Source organism: Dendropsophus ebraccatus, unplaced genomic scaffold, assembly GCF_027789765.1.
Source record: "Dendropsophus ebraccatus isolate aDenEbr1 unplaced genomic scaffold, aDenEbr1.pat pat_scaffold_950_ctg1, whole genome shotgun sequence".
Lineage (NCBI taxonomy): Eukaryota > Metazoa > Chordata > Amphibia > Anura > Hylidae > Dendropsophus > Dendropsophus ebraccatus.
The window spans coordinates 17309-34256 of record NW_027210550.1 but is presented as its reverse complement, the minus strand read 5'-3'; the positions used below and the strand labels follow the sequence as shown (position 1 = coordinate 34256).

Below are 16948 nucleotides of genomic sequence, written 5' to 3'. Positions count from 1 at the left end.
TGTAGGGGGAGGAGGGGGGGCAGATGGGGGTAATGTGTTTTTAGGGGGGCAGATGGGGGTAGTGTGTGTGTGTGTGTGTAGGGGGGATTAGATGGGGGCAGTGTGTGTGTAGGGGGGCAGATGGGGGTAGTGTGTGTGTAGGGGGGGCAGATGGGGGTAGTGTGTGTGTAGGGGGGTCAGAAGTAATTGTACTGGCTAGGCGCGGGGTTGCAAAAATCGGGGGGGGGGGGGGGGGTTTGATGGCGGTGATAAGGCCAGCGATACGATTTTACCTACCTGCACCGTACCTATATGAATACACATATATATAGGCCTCTTGCTCAGAAGCTCCAGCACATTAGAGAGTCCCTGATAGGGTTAACTTATAGTTGGACCATTTCTTACCTTGGAAAACTTCTGATATGACACTAGAAAGAATGTTTTGTCTCAAGAACTATTTCCCTCAGAGACATGTTTATCAGCGTCCAAGGCCGTTCTCAGAGGAAAGTTGCCTGTCTGTTACAGTGGGAATAATGTGAAAGTATCATTGCAGAGAATGTATTGTTCTAACCTTTTTGAATAATAATAATGAATACTAATATAGATGCCATTGCGCATGACTGAATATCTAAATCACTAGCACCGCCTCATCTATGTCTTATTAGCATTTGTTACCACCCTATATTTTATCTGTCTATAAAATGTGATTACCATAATAAAACTTGGGCCATTTTCTCCAGGCTTATAATCATGATACATTGTCTTATCTGTGTCCATGACGTATAAGTAACGAGCTGGTAATACTGCAGGATTCCAACTCTAGATATAATTAAAGAACCATCCTTTACCTGGGTTTTTGGCTTCTCTCCATAGAGAGAGGTCAACATATAAATTTAACCTTAACATTTGGCGTCCGAACTGGGACTCAGCCTCTTGCAAACTAGAACGCAGACAGACGGGATGTGGTGATTTATCCGTCATCGGACGCGCAGATATAACTGGCCAGGTAAGAAAGACTTTCCTTTCTTACGTACTATCTGCGCCTCAGGGGAACGGATCTAATCAGATTCCCGTCACCTGTGTTCTCTATATGTTTGTAAAGCTGAGTCTAATTTGTTAGACAAAGAACTCTGTAACCCAGGATAGGACAAGGTTAAAGTGCTGCATTGCCGTCGCAAACTGTTGTGTGATTGAGATAAGCTGTTGCTGTATTTATGCTGAATTAAGGAAAGGGATTGCCGAACATGATCACTTCTGCGTCCTTACGGGGAGGCTGTGATTAATTCTTAACCCTTGTAATACAGCATGGCATCGAGAACAGCTGCGAGGTCACAGACAGTAGGCATATAACTTTTGGAGTGAACGGGTTCCTGATAAGTGATATCTGTCTCGAGCAGCGGGAACAATACTTGTATTGATCCCATTATTTGTGCTTGTACTGTGGTAGAGAGCAGGTCAGAAGATCTGTGACTTACCCCCTTGCCCCCTAGGAGGAATTAGCAACGAGGGACAGTAGGTTGCTGTAGTGCGTCGCCATAGTGTGTCACTGTGACGGCTGGGCCTATAGCAAGGTTGCTGTAGTGCGTCGCCATAGTGTGTCACTGTGACGGCTGGGCCTATAGCGGCTGTGCTTGTTAAAACCTAAGGTTTAGGTTTCGTTCCCCAATACGCTACCTAGGGATTAGCTGAGCAAGGATGAGACAGTTATTCACTAAAAGAAGGGATCCCCAGTCTCCACAAGAAGTTTATGTGAAGCTGATGTGAAGCTAAGGAAGATATAGTTAGCGATGGGCATGAGAAGATGCAGTGCAAGATCTAGAACAGATCTTTAGGAGGTTTGATATGAAGGCAGATACATGCCTTAGCCCCACCAACCTCTGGCTCTCTGACCAACACTTGGGAAACCCCTTACACTCCTGTGCACACTTATTTTTGCCTTGTGGGTAGGTAACCAGACCTACATGTAACATGCAGGGCAAATGGGTCCTTGGAATTTCCAGGAACCTTGGGGGTTAATCGAAGTATTATCCCTAAGGGGGAATCAAGGATTAGAGTTCTAAGAGGGGAGGGTGTGGAGTAGATAGATGAGAGCCAGAGGGTCAGACAGAAGGAAAACATTCAGGATAATGGGTGGGAAGCACAGGTCCAGCTGGGTGGACATGTCATGTGCCGGTGACCAACAATATCTAGATAAGACAGAATATTGTAGTGTGTGTGGCAGACCTAAGCCACATCATTATGTTACACCATTGTACCCAGTTTATATCTGTATACAAACCCCAGATCCTGCGAAAAGCCAACCTACGTCCAATGGTGGCATATAGACCCTTTGTTCTGCAGGAATCTTCCCCCTGGTCGGCTGTTGAAGTAGTTACTTTGATTTAAAGTGCCCCTGACCTGATAGTAAGACCAATGCCTTTGTGGAGGTGGGCAGCCTAACCTCAAATAGTGTATATTGCCATGTAAGTGTCTAAGTACAAAGCCACGTACTCAGACAAGGAGAACAGTCCAGCTCATTGCTAGATACAGTACTGAGAGAGCTGAAGAGGTTAATTAATGCTGCGTAGTGAAGCAGCATACAAAGTTTTTTTTTGTGTGTTATTTGTTATGTTTTGTACAAGGCCATCAACCAGCTCTGAGAGCTGCAGATCACATGCAAGCAGCATTAGAAAAAAGAAAAAAAAAGAATCAGAGCTGTTAGTGTAATGTAATGTACTCTCCTACATTATACTGTATTTCAGCCAGTCTTACTAAGCTGGTGTTCCCCTTTAGAAGTATGTTACATGTTACAAAATGTTGATCATTTTCTGTTGTCCCGACCGTGGAACATTTGCTTATTTGTGTACGCCACTTTTCTGTAGTCAGCCCTCAAAGATGGCGACGGAAAGCCAACCACTCCCACATATCATCCACGTCTGTATTATAATTGTGACGTCTCAAAACCATGCCCTAAGCCAACACCCTTATATCCGGTTATCTAGTCCGGTGGCCATTTTAACTCCTGGCATTTCTGTCCTCCGCCCATACTGCTTAGTGTCACTGAGGGGGCGGGCACAGGACTTTCCGATAGAGTCTAACAACTGTTTTGCACATTTATCAATGAATATTATTACCTGATGGTGAAGAAAGTTAGACAAAGGTTTGTTGGAGGGAAAAGCAATGAGACTGTTTGAAGGAGCTGGGTCTATTAGACCTATTAGTGTATAAGATTGTTATACGGAAGTGTCAGTAGGAGTCAGAGAGAAAAAGTACGTTTTATTAGGAATGTCAAGAGAAAAGTGATAATTGGTAAAGATCAAACGCAGAATTTTGTGCACTTATTAAGAACCCAATGGTATAAGGAGCCTGTAGTAACTTATTACTGTAACTTACACATTTATTTAAAAAATATATATATGTATCCCAATATATATTGTAAGCAGATTTTCTTTAAGTGTGTGTCCCCAACGTATGATATTTCAAAGAAGAAGTAGTTTACTACAGTAAAATATATATATTTCTATGTAACTTTATTTAACAAGTGTTTATATATATATGTGTATATATGTGTACACATCTATCCTAATAAGTTCTACGCAAATTGTTTTTTTTCCTACTAAGTGAGGAATGTGTGCCACTGTCCAAGGTTACAGTCTGGTGCATAAGAGCACAGCGCTGATATCTTCTGTAACTTCAAGGATGTTAGAAAAAAAAAAAAGAAGTTTTAACTCTTGTATCTATGATTTTACTGCTCACTGCTCAAGGTTAGAAGTGAGGTACAGAGCGTTCTGCTTACTGATAAGAGACGCTTACTAGAGGAATGGATTCATTTCAGCTAATGATGGTACAAATTAAGCTGAAGGTTCTGACAAAAAGAATTATTCTATATACCGTATGTTTTACATTTCATCTTTAAGGTGTGTTTTATTTAATTTTTTTATCAAAAGAAGGTTAATATAGGACGAGTGTACAATGTTTAATTATTTTTATTTGTTATTTTTAGGGGTAACAGTTTTGTGATGATTATAGCAAACTAGCTCATGACTTTATATATTGTCTTATCCCTATAAAGCCAAACCCATATCCATGGCTCCAGTCTGCACTCCTTATGCCCCCCCAATATATATATATTTTGTGTTAAGTGCATTGAATCCAGCATCTCTGTTGCCTATTGATGTAGATTCAAATGGGGGAGGGGATAGAGGTGAATGGAAATGGGAGCAGCCCATTTTGATGGAGTAGCCAATTTTGATGTTTTAAATTTTTTTAAACACCGTACAAATTTTTATTTTTGAATAAGGATGTTTTTGTTACTTATTGTGTTTGATATTTTAAATTGTGAAAGATGAAAATGTAATTGAAAGCCCAAATATTAATGAAAGTTTAAAAGTTTTCATTGTAGATTATCTCAGACTTTTCAAAGATGGATGACACAAGACGCAAGGATATATGGTGACCGCCATGCAGAGTGACGTTCCACTGCAGAAACCGCTCCTGCTATAAGCTGGAGGTGAGGACAATCACTGAGACATGTAGGATGGTTGAAGGTAACTGTGCAGATGTCTATATGAAGCCCACCATTATGGGTTAATTGGCAAATTAGAGATTTGTTTGGTCCCTGGGCTTACCAAAAACACTTCAAAGAAGCGTTCAAAAAAACTGTTCAAAGAAGAAGAAAAGCTGCCATAGAGCGGCTGAAGCAACGTTCACGCAGACAAACCCTGAAGCCTAAATGGTGATGGATGAAGCTGGTGATGCGGTGGTTTCTGTGCTCTTCCCAAGGTAACAGTGTACAAAGCGTACAAGGGAATGGGGAGATGTTTCCAGTCTCTTCCTGAGGTAACCGCACATAGTGTACAGGTGGAGGAGGAGATGTGGATCTGTTTGTTTTTAAGTCTTTTCCAGAGACAATCAGCAACAAGCTGTGAGACCAGCGGATGGAGAAGAGGTACTGGGTAAAGATGGCAGTCAGACAGTAAGTAACTGTGTTTGCCGCCTGCCTTGTATCCCACTGTAAGTTATCTGACAAAACCAGCAGAAGGAAGCCATGTGTAATGTGGTGTAGAATCCTCACATTGGGCGGCCCAGGGGACAACAAATATAGCAGAGAGGGTTGTGTACGGCTGTATTATCTACACCTGTCATAACCTACTGTAAGTAACACCGTAAAGTGCCTGTCTGCATAGTCTGTCATCTTCCTGCCTGTTTCAGGGAATGTAAGTGGACGTCATCCACCTGCCACAGGTGGTCCATATAGGTATGTCCTTGTCTGTATTGGTGTCTTCTTTACAGGTCAAGCCAAAACTATGGGAGACGACAAAGCCAATGTCTGAGGTGATACGAGTGGCCTTAAAAGAAGCGATATAACTGAGGCCAAGAGTCCAAGTGTCTGTAAAGAGGCCTGTCAGTCAAAAGATGGGTTTAAGGATAAAGGATCCATACCAATGCTACTATTACAAAAAGGATCATATGATATATATTATTCTCATAAAAAGGCTTTGAAACTTTAGGTGATGTATCGTTTACACTTTGCTTTTATTTCTATGGTGGTTATCTTATGTGTAATATATGATGATCTCAGTCAGACAAGAGACAATTCAGTAGGATCCAAATATTATGTAGGTAATAAGCGCCCAGTTACTCCATATTATTGGTGTATGTATAATACTATATGATTATGTACAGGAAGAGATGTGACCATGCGACCAGTCATTAGTCCTGTGTGATCTAATCATAAAGACGTTTTCTAGGTACAAAATGAAGTAAAAAGACTAAAAAGAAGTGGAAATTTTGAAAATCCCTTACTGAAGATTGTGAATTCACTAATTGGTTATTATAAGTGAATCTAGTGGTTACATAGTAGGTCACATTGTGGAGATTTTATTGCATTTACCTGTTATGCTGTTTTTGGTTTATTTATCAATCAACTTTTTATTTTTGCTTTTGCCATGAGATAAGATTTGTTCACATCTAAACTTTTTATTTTCAGAAACTTTTTAAAGTTAGTTGTTGTGATTTTCCAATATCCACATGATGCCTAAGTGGTAGAGTCCTTGTGATAGAGTCACGTCTGTTATATACAGTGAAGAACTTATTGTCTGATCACTCAGTGTCACAGGGAGACGTAGGAGTGACAGGAGACTAGTTAGGTTCGGGACGGAGGATTGTCTTACCTTTAAAGCAGTCCTACGGTAAAGGGACCTAGAGAAGGGGGCTACATCTGTAGTCAAGATTAGGGACAAATCTTAGGGACAGGAGTGATGAGACAATAAGGTTTGGTTATTTTGATAAAATCCGGAGAGGTATTTGTCATATACATATATTAGTTTGGGTATTGATAATAAGCTTTTATTTGTTTTGTTGTAACTAAGCTGTATATTGATGTATACTATACAGACTCACCCATTGTTTAGTATTTTCTTTCGGTTATTGCAGATCTTACTACCACATCTGCTGTAAGTTTGTTCCGCCATCTATAACTTTCAATAAAACGTATGGTACTATTTTTGTCTATCCTATGGTGATGCCCATAAACTAATGGGAGTCCTTCAGGGTCTCTTCCAAGTGGTCTTATGCATAATACTGATCTGTTTTTCAGTAAAAGTGTTCATGTGTATTTTCTCTCGTATAAAACCTCGACAAACAGGAAGAAGCTTCACCCTCATATAAGAGACTAACGTTACTATGCTTTCTTTCTCTTATCGGTTCTCTTGAATCTGTGCCGCCTGGACATTTCTGGAGGTTGGATGCTGTACTAGTACTTGGAGGATGTTTTCACCTGTGGTCCCTTGATCAACCTGCGACTGAGGGTAGAGTCCTTAAAACCTCCAGCTACGACCCAACCACCAGTGATGAACCATATCCATGCTCCACGGATGTCAAATGGGGGAATGATAAGGCCAGCGATACGATTTTACCTACCTGCACCGTACCTATATGAATACACATATATATAGGCCTCTTGCTCAGAAGCTCCAGCACATTAGAGAGTCCCTGATAGGGTTAACTTATAGTTGGACCATTTCTTACCTTGGAAAACTTCTGATATGACACTAGAAAGAATGTTTTGTCTCAAGAACTATTTCCCTCAGAGACATGTTTATCAGCGTCCAAGGCCGTTCTCAGAGGAAAGTTGCCTGTCTGTTACAGTGGGAATAATGTGAAAGTATCATTGCAGAGAATGTATTGTTCTAACCTTTTTGAATAATAATAATGAATACTAATATAGATGCCATTGCGCATGACTGAATATCTAAATCACTAGCACCGCCTCATCTATGTCTTATTAGCATTTGTTACCACCCTATATTTTATCTGTCTATAAAATGTGATTACCATAATAAAACTTGGGCCATTTTCTCCAGGCTTATAATCATGATACATTGTCTTATCTGTGTCCATGACGTATAAGTAACGAGCTGGTAATACTGCAGGATTCCAACTCTAGATATAATTAAAGAACCATCCTTTACCTGGGTTTTTGGCTTCTCTCCATAGAGAGAGGTCAACATATAAATTTAACCTTAACAGCGGCGGCCGTGGGGGGCCCAATTCGCACCTCTGCCCAGGGGCCCATAATGCTGTTAAGACGGCCCTGCTACTAATTTATCATGGTTTATACCGAAAAACAGGGAAAAATCAGGGCAGAAACCTACACCTGCTGCAGAGCACTTGTAGATTTCTATACCTGCTGCGGAGCACTTGTAGATTTGTATACCTGCTGCGGAGCACTTGTAGATTTCTATACCTGCTGCGGAGCACTTGTAGATTTCTGCACCTGCTGCGGAGCACTTGTAGATTTCTATACCTGCTGCGGAGCACTTGTAGATTTCTGCACCTGCTGCGGAGCACTTGTAGATTTCTATACCTGCTGCGGAGCACTTGTAGATTTCTGCACCTGCTGCGGAGCACTTGTAGATTTCTATACCTGCTGCGGAGCACTTGTAGATTTCTGCACCTGCTGCGGAGCACTTGTAGATTTCTGCAGCTGCCTTGTGGTAGGTACAGGTCCTGCTGGATTTACTACGGTCTTAATAAATGTCTATATATATTTATATACACAAGCTGGTTTATGTTCTATATACAGTGAGACTGACGAAGAGGAGGAGGCGGACGAGGCTGCAGACTTTTCCAGGTGAGGGCTCAAAGCTTATTGCATTGTGAATAGATGTTTATTTTTTTTACCATCCTGTATAGAGAGAGGAGCAGCAGGAAGACAGGATGTGTATATGTGTGTGTGTATATATATCAGGGTGGATAAAAATCAATGATTTTTTTTAAAAAATCAAAAAAATCGGATTTTTTTGATTTAAATCGGATTTTTTTGATTTAAATCGGATTTTTTTCAATAAACTGCTTTTTGAGGAAAATATTTTACCATCCAAAGGTTCTTCCATCATGAGATAAAGCTGAGTTGTTTAACTCAGTAGAATAAAGGCTGTAAATGTTCTCAAATGTTACAACACAGAGTTGAGAAAAAGACCTTAAAGAGTCACTGTCGTATTTTTTTTTTTTTGCAGAAATCAATAGTCCAGGCGATTTTAAGAAACTTTGTAATTGGGTTTATTAGCCAAATCTGCCATTATCTGCATGTAAAAAGCCTTTTCCCAGGTCCCCCCCTCCTTCCTCTTTTTCATCCACTCTGAAAAATCTGAAAATTGTGACTTGTTGCAGGAGACGTACCCTGTCTGTTCTAGGGAGAGGGGAGGGGGGAGGGGGAAGGAGGGAGTTAGCCGGCAGCAGAAAGCAGATAACAGAGGATTACAGGCACGGAGCTGGGTGACAGCTGTAATCTGAGCTCAGACAGGTCACTGGTGATGGTCAGAACAGATAACGGGTGAGGGATTTGTAGATTAACTCTTTGTTGTCCTGTTTTGGTCTTTTCTTTAGCTCTCTCCATAGGAGAACAATGAAGACAGGGGGGAGAGCTTCAAACTGCTTTTTCATGATAAAAATGCATTTTTCGGATAATAAACCCAATTACAAAGTTTCTTAAAATCGCCTGGCCTATTGATTTCTGCAAAAAAAAAATTCACGACAGTGACACTTTAATCCTATTGTTCTACAAACCTATGAATACAGAATCATCCCCTTCAGTACCAAGTCCAAGAAGTTAGACAATATGTTTCTGATTGTTTGGACTATTTTTTTTTTTTTTTGTTTAGCCAAATTAGTTAACATGGATGTTTGTTTAAGCAAATAACGTATGCTGTAATGTTGTTATTGTTTCAGTTGAATAAATCCATTTAAATTGTTATTAAGTTCAGGATTATTTTTCTCCTTCCTAAGTACAACAGAACAGTGGTGTCCAAATATGAATGATTAACCCATTAAACTGGGGAGAAAAAAGTAATATAAAAAGTGATTCTAAAAATCTTCATCTACTTGCATGTTAAAGTAGCAAGAACTAGTTTAGGTAGAAACTTTGATTTAAATCACTGATTTAAATCAAGCCTTCCAGACTAGTGATTTAAATCGTGATTTAAATCGTGATTTAAATCAGTTTGATTTAAAACAAATCCACCCTGATATATATATATATATATATATATATATATATATATATATACATACAAGCTGGTGTATGTTCACAGTGAAATCGACGACGACGAGGAAGATGGCGCGGCTGCGGACATCCCCAGGTGAGGGCTCAAAGCTTATAGTATTGTGAATACAAGTTTTTTTGGTTTTTTTACTATACTGTATAGAGAGAGGAGCGACAGGAAGATAGAATGTGTGTGTATATATATATATATATATATATATATATATATATATATATACAAGCTGGTGTATGTTCTCTACACAGTGAAATCGACGTCGACGAGGAAGAGGACGTGGCTGACGACATCCCCAGGTAAAGGGCTCAAAGCTTATAGTATTGTGAATACACGTTTATTTTTTTCCCATCCTGTATAGAGAGAAGAGCAGTGGGAGGGCAGGATAGGGGGCGCTCTAGTTAGACATAGAATCATATTTTTCTATTTATTTTAACAGCATTTATTCACATTACAAACTGCTGACACTGGGACTTAGTTGTTAAGGTCCCCATACACTTTATACTTTAGCTGGCTGTACCTGCAATATACAGTACTATATGGTCATTGTATAGAGCAGTGTACAGCTCACTACATTACTATTGCAATCACCTTCTTTACAATAAAATATTTAATGTGTAATATAACAATATATTTATATATGAGATGGTTTACGTTCTATACACAGAGAAGAAGAGGAGGACGAGGAGGACGAAGGGATGGCCATGGAGATCCCCAGGTAATGAAACAAAACTTATAACATTGTGAAGCAAGGAATTGTTATTTACCATGCTGTATATAGAGAGAGGACGGGGGCGCTCTATTTGGAGGTGGGATCTAATTTCTATTGTGGGTAATGGTGAATAGTATATTACTGCAGGTGTGAATAGAGCTGGTAAAAGAGTATTGTTTCTATATAATGTGCTCAAAAATTCTGGTTTCCTTACACTAACCATTGATTTCCCTTCATTTCTTGGTCATTTCTCCTCGGCAGAAGCAGCAGCAGGAGGAGATCCATCTTATCCAGGTAAATATATGGGATGATACATTTACATGATAACACACCTCTATTGCTGCACTGTATATCCTCATGTCATCATTATATATTATATTACCAGTCACATATAATAACCATGAAAGGCCTCATGTCCATAATACAGACATACAAGTGACATGGTGCCGCCTGTATCTCACCCACTAGGATAGCACTGAGTCCCCTCTCTCCAGTGTAATGTCTATTCCCCATCACTGCTGACGGGTCTGATCTCAGGAAAGTCATGCTGGTTTTTCTCCTTCCCTTATAGACTGCGGGCGCTGTTCTGCTGCTGCTGCGCCACCAAGGAGGAGTAAAGGTGAGTACCCAAAATCCCCTCACACCTCAGATCACTTTTATTCTGACTGTATATTCATATGGAGCCTATATATGTAACCTGTCATTATTAACACATTGCTTGTTATATATCCTATCTAGGTAACACAGCGCCGCCAGAGTGAGGAGAAGACACCCGACCATCTGGAGCTGTCTGGAGGAGGAGGCGTCCAGAACATCAAGTGGTAAATGGGACGCCCATAACATCCGGAGGACACATTTACCACACATGGGGGAGGAGGAGCCCCCTTTTACCATCAGAGATAGGAGGAGTAGACACTCACAACACCTAGAGGGGTCTGGAGGAGGTGCCCTTAAAGGGGTTATCTAGGTAACTAAAAAGGCATTTCCTTCCTCGCCAGTGTCTCACTTCTGGTTTCGTCTCCTCTCACACCATCATCTTCTCACCTGGCAAAACGGAGGCGGCCTGAGACAGTGGGGCAGGTACTTTGTTGTGATTGTTGCATGTGGGTGAAACCAGTGGCGGCCAATGTACAAACAATGTTGCCACTGTCATCACAACATTGCCCGTACATTGACCACTGCTGGCGGCGAGTTTCACCCACATGTGGTGATCACACCATAATACCTGATCTACTGTCTCAGACCTTTGCCAAGTCAGAAGATGTTGGAATGAGATGAGTCCGAACTGGAAGTGAGATGCTGGTAATGGTGGAAATATCTTTTTAGCTCCCCAGATAACCCCTTTTAACATCTAGAGGCAAATTAGGGGCCCGTAACATCCGGAGGATTTATTTGCCTCACAAGGGGGAAGGAGGAGCCCCCTTTTACCACCAAAAATAGGAGGACTAGACTCTAAGAACACCTAGAGGGTCTGGAGGAGGCGCCCTTACAGGGGTTATCAAGGCAACTAAAAAGGCATTTCCTTCCTCGCCGGCGTCTCACTTCTGGTTTGGTCTACTCTCGCACCATCATCTTCTTATCTGGCAAAACGGAGGCGGCCTGAGACAGTGGGGCAGGTACTTTGTTGTGATTGGTGCATGCAGGTGAAACCAGTGGCGGCCAATGTACAAACAATGTTGCCACTGTCATCACAACATTGCCCGTACATTGACCACTGCTGGCGGTGAGTTTCACCCACATGTGGTGATCACACCATAGTACCTGATCTACTGTCTCAGACCTTTGCCAGGTCAGAAGATGTTGGGATGAGATGAGTCCCAACTGGAAGTGAGATGCTGGTAATGGTGGAAAGGAAATATCTTTTCAGCTCCCCAGATAACCCCTTTTAACATCAAGTGGTAAATGGGGCGCCCATAACATCCGGAGGATATATTTACCACACATGGGGGAGGAGGAGCCCCCTTTTACCATCAGAGATAGGAGGAGTAGACACTCACAACACCTAGAGGGGTCTGGAGGAGGTGCCCTTAAAGAGGTTATCTAAGTAACTAAAAAGGCATTTCCTTCCTCGCCGGCGTCTCACTTCTGGTTTCGTCTCCTCTCGCACCATCATCTTCTTACCTAGCAAAACGGAGGCGGCCTGAGACAGTGGGGCAGGTACTTTGTTGCGATTGTTGCATGTGGGTGAAACCAGTGGCGGCCAATGTACAAACAATGTTGCCGATGTCATCACAACATTGCGCGTACATTGACCACTGCTGGCGGTGAGTTTCACCCACATGTGTTGATCACACCATAGTACCTGATCTACTGTCTCAGACCTTTGCCAGGTCAGAAGATGTTGGAATGAGGTGAGTCCGAACTGGAAGTGAGATGCAGGTAATGGTGGAAATATCTTTTCAGCTCCCCAGATAACCCCTTTTAACATCTAGAGGCAAATTAGGGGCCCGTAACATCAGGTGGGTTTATTTGCCTCACATGGGGGAAGGAGGAGCCCTCTTTACCATCAAAAATAGGAGGACTAGACTCTAAGAACACCTAGAGGGGTCTGGAGGAGGCGCCCTTAGATAAGTTAGCTAGGGAGCTAGAAGGCATTATCTTTCCTTTTGTCTCTCCTCCGGTTTGGTGTCTTCTCATTCTACACTATCTGACTTGGCATAAAGGCGGCGGGCTGAGACAGTGGGGCAGGTACTGGGCTGCGATTGTCACATGTGGGTGAAACCAGTGGTAGCCAATGTACACATGATATTCCATCATTATGCATATATTGGCCACTACCGGTGGGACTGGTTTCACCCACATGTGGTTATCACACCATAGTACCTGATCTCCCACCTCAGCCGCCACCTATACCAGGTCAGAAGTTGTTGGGATGAGATGTCACCAAACTGGAAGTGAGATGCCGGTGAGAGAGGAAAGGAAATGCCTGTTCAGCTCCCCAGATAACCACTGTAACACCTAGAGGCAAATGAGGCGCCATTAACATCATTGGGGTTCATTTGCCTCAAATGGGGAAAAGGAGGAGGCCCCCTATAACATCAGAAAAAGGGGGAGAAGACTCCTTTAAACATCTGGAGGAGTCTGGAGGAGGTGTCTGTAGCATCCGTAAGCAAATTAACATCCATCAGAACTTGACTGGGCATCCTCCAATATCCGGCTGGCATCAGAAACCACCACCTCCTAATGACCCTCTACACCCCAGGAGCAGCCGGTGAGTATTTCCCATCTGGCACCAAGAGAGTTCAGGAATAATAGCTGCTTGTTGTAGCCCTGGGGCCATTGACACCAGTGATCTTACCACAGCGCTATTATCCCTGAACTCTCCGCTACAAGCCTGGTAAGTATGTCACCTCACAGACACATGACGACTACACACACACACACATATATATATATATATATACACATAAACATGCACTACACATAGATAGCGGCTGTGATCCTGGGACTTGCTCTGATCGCCACATTTGGGGTCGGGAAGGAATTTTTCCCCTTGAGGACAATTGACTCTTCCCTCTTAGGGGTTTTTGCCTTCCTCAGGATCATCTCAGCCTCACAGCCCCCACAGTCATACATGTCAAATTACTCTCCCTATAACTTGAAATAAAATATCTTTTTTTGCCCCTTTACATCTTTGTGTCTGTGTCTTTACTTCCAGGTAGTGTCCGGATCATTCCGCACATGGTGATACCAAGTCTGGCTGTTTTTAGTTTAACTGATGAGTTAAAAAGGATCCTACGACAAGCCAGAGAGCTAGATCTAATTGATGAGAATGAATTTCTCTTTCTCCTCCCCAGGGCACCCATTACTCCTACATTTTACGCACTGCCAAAGATCCATAAGGGGACAACACCACTAAAGGGTAGACCAATAGTCTCCAGTATTGGGAGTATCACGCATAATCTAGGAATATATGTGGATAAAGTCCTTAGAGAATTTGTTGTAGCCCTCCCATCATACACAAGGGACACAATGGATTTACTAAAAAATATTGAACACCTCATAGTTGAACCGAACACTTTACTTGGTAGCATTGATGTGGAGGCCCTTTACTCTTCTATTCCACATGATTGGACACTGAAAGCGGTGGGTCACTTCCTTTCTACAAGGGGCACACATATGCAACGGCATAATGAGTTTGTTCTTTGTCTAGTTAAATTCATCTTAACTAGAAACTTCTTTTTATTTGATGGCCGCTATTACCACCAACTCAGGGGCACCGCGATAGGGAGCCCTTGTGCCCCCACATACGCAAATTTGCTCCTGGGTTGGTGGGAGGCCAACGTTGTTTTTAGCGACGAGAGAGAGACGTTTGGAGCCATGCCAACCTACTGGTCACGTTTCATTGATGATATTTTCATCCTGTGAGAAGGGACCAGAGCGGAGTTCTCCCGTTTTATCGATCTACTGAATAATAAGAAGATAGGATTGAGATTCACTTATGAAATCGATGAGCTCTCCCTGACGTTCCTGGACGTTAAGATCACGAAAACCACACAGGGGTATCTTGAGACGACCATCTTTAGGAAAAAGACGGCTACGAATAGCCTTCTAGAGTGGGAAAGTTGTCACCCAGCACCCCTCAAGAGGGGAATCCCTAGGGGACAATACCTCCGTAATAGAAGAAATTGTTCGGCCGAGGATGATTTCCTTAAGCAAGCTAAAGACCTTAGGAACAGATTCAGGGAAAGGGGATACCCGGACTATACATTAAGGGATGCCTTCCATCTAGCCCAAAATAAACAGAGGGAGGAGCTACTGAACCCCAGGAAGAGAGAAGAATCCAAGGGGCTTATGCGTATTATAGAAACTTATGATAGTGAATCTGGACCAATCAGGGAAATCTTTAGAAAACATTGGAACATCCTTAAAATGGATCCGGATTTGAGCGAAGTCATAGGAGATTATCCTTTAATCACCTACCGGAAGGGAGTTTAGGTGATAAGGTGACACAAAGCCATCTATCACCTGTTGAAAAACCCAAAACATGGTTATATACACAAAAGGGTGCAGGTACATACAGCTGTGGACACTGCAGGGCCTGTCCTACTGTGCTCAAAACTAAGACATTCAGAAGTAGCCAAACATCCAAGACCTACAAAATTAGCTCCTTTATTAACTGCAGCTCCAAAGCTGTGATCTATTTGGCTACTTGTTAGTGTGGGAAACAGTATGTGGGCAAAACTATAAGGGAGTGGAGAAAACGTATCTTAGAACATCTAGGGGATATAAGGAACAAACGGGATACTCCTCTAGCTATACACGCCCGCGAACACCATGGAGGTAACAGTGATACGTTCAAATTCATAGCCATAGAAAGCCTCAATCCATCCCCTCGAGGGGGAGACATGGATAAAACATTACTCCAGAAGAAACAAGATGGATTTATACCCTGCAGACTATCACACCTCACGGGCTTAATGAGGCCCTTAACTTTGCCTGCTACATCTAGAATTGGCACTCCCACGAGCACCATGTCATCTCTCGGGGCGTGCAGGGGGAGGGACGAGTCTCCAGCGCGCGCCTTTGGTACGTGTGACGTCAGACGCGCCGGGCCGTGCAGCAGCTACAAGAGTTGGCGGCTGGCGGCACTCCCGGCACTCTGCCAAAGCAGATGTCAGGAGCACACCTCCAAGCTGCACGCATACTGTAATTAACAGGTTACGGCCTTCCATTTTGTTTCTTGCAAACTTTTAGCTCTGTTCTAGATTTTGGCTCTAGTCTAATGATTTGCTCATAGGTTAAACGGTTACACATACCAACCTGTGTCTCGATAGACCCTAATAGGGGATTTAGTATGACAGTACACATATATTGAGTAACTTGAGGTTACATGACTGCATGCATTGATACTATCCCTCTATATCACACAGTGTCCACATGTGTAGAATTATCACGTGAGACATCATCCCGAGGGTCGCTTATATGGGGGCACAGTGAGTACAGTAGGCGGCAACATTAACAATTAATTGCTGTCACATTACCTATTGGCGTATTAAACATGCCTATGAATATTGTTTTTGTTATGTGACATGATCTATGTACCCTTACTTATACTGATCCTTTACCCTACGGCCCCTGATGACGTAACGTACGGTGTTACTGAAACGCGTTGGGCGAGATGGTTTAATGGGAAATATGGTCTAACAGTCTCCTGGCTCCAACTGGACATTATGGTTTTGGACCACTAGGAGCACGATACATATTGTTGTGCATTGGCATTTATGAATTGGTCGAGAGCTGTCAGAAATTTCTGTGAGTGTTTGAACTTTGGAATTGATATCTGTGGACATTGGACAGATGGTTCCTAGACACGACGAGACAGACTGACTTTTAGCTCTCTGATATGGCCTTATGTTGCTTGGAGAATCTTTCATTGTAAATATTGGTACTAGATGTACTTTTAATGCATACCTAATAAACTTGTAGCCATAGCACACACACATAATCTACTGCAGTCATAGCGCACAAAAACACAGTCTACACTACTTATGGCTTATGGCTTCTCCTCCTCCTTTTCATTACACTGCTGCTCATATACAATCATCCAACATCCAGAAAGAGAACAGCACAGATCTCCCCCCAAACAATGAACTCTTTAAGCTCAGAAACAAACTGCCAAATAGTGACCGACAACTTTTTCACCCTTATCTAATAGGGGCAGTGTCCTATTAGAATGTTGCTCATAAAATATATTGATGAGCAAAACCTATAAAGATTT

General features: G+C 42.3%; 1 protein-coding gene across 3 annotated transcripts in view; it reads left to right on the top strand.

The window, feature by feature from the left end:
• LOC138781149 (uncharacterized) overlaps positions 1-11216 on the top strand; it is a 33597-nt gene extending 22381 nt beyond the window's left edge. For all 3 annotated transcript variants that reach the window (XM_069956774.1, XM_069956775.1, XM_069956773.1), the window contains 7 exons: positions 8045-8092; positions 9552-9599; positions 9767-9814; positions 10183-10233; positions 10489-10521; positions 10799-10846; positions 10966-11216. In XM_069956774.1, the coding sequence (XP_069812875.1) occupies positions 8045-8092; positions 9552-9599; positions 9767-9814; positions 10183-10233; positions 10489-10521; positions 10799-10844 (274 nt within the window). In that variant the 3' untranslated portion in view covers positions 10845-10846; positions 10966-11216. The remainder of the gene's footprint in view (positions 1-8044; positions 8093-9551; positions 9600-9766; positions 9815-10182; positions 10234-10488; positions 10522-10798; positions 10847-10965) is intronic.
• Positions 11217-16948: the final 5732 nt, after the last annotated feature.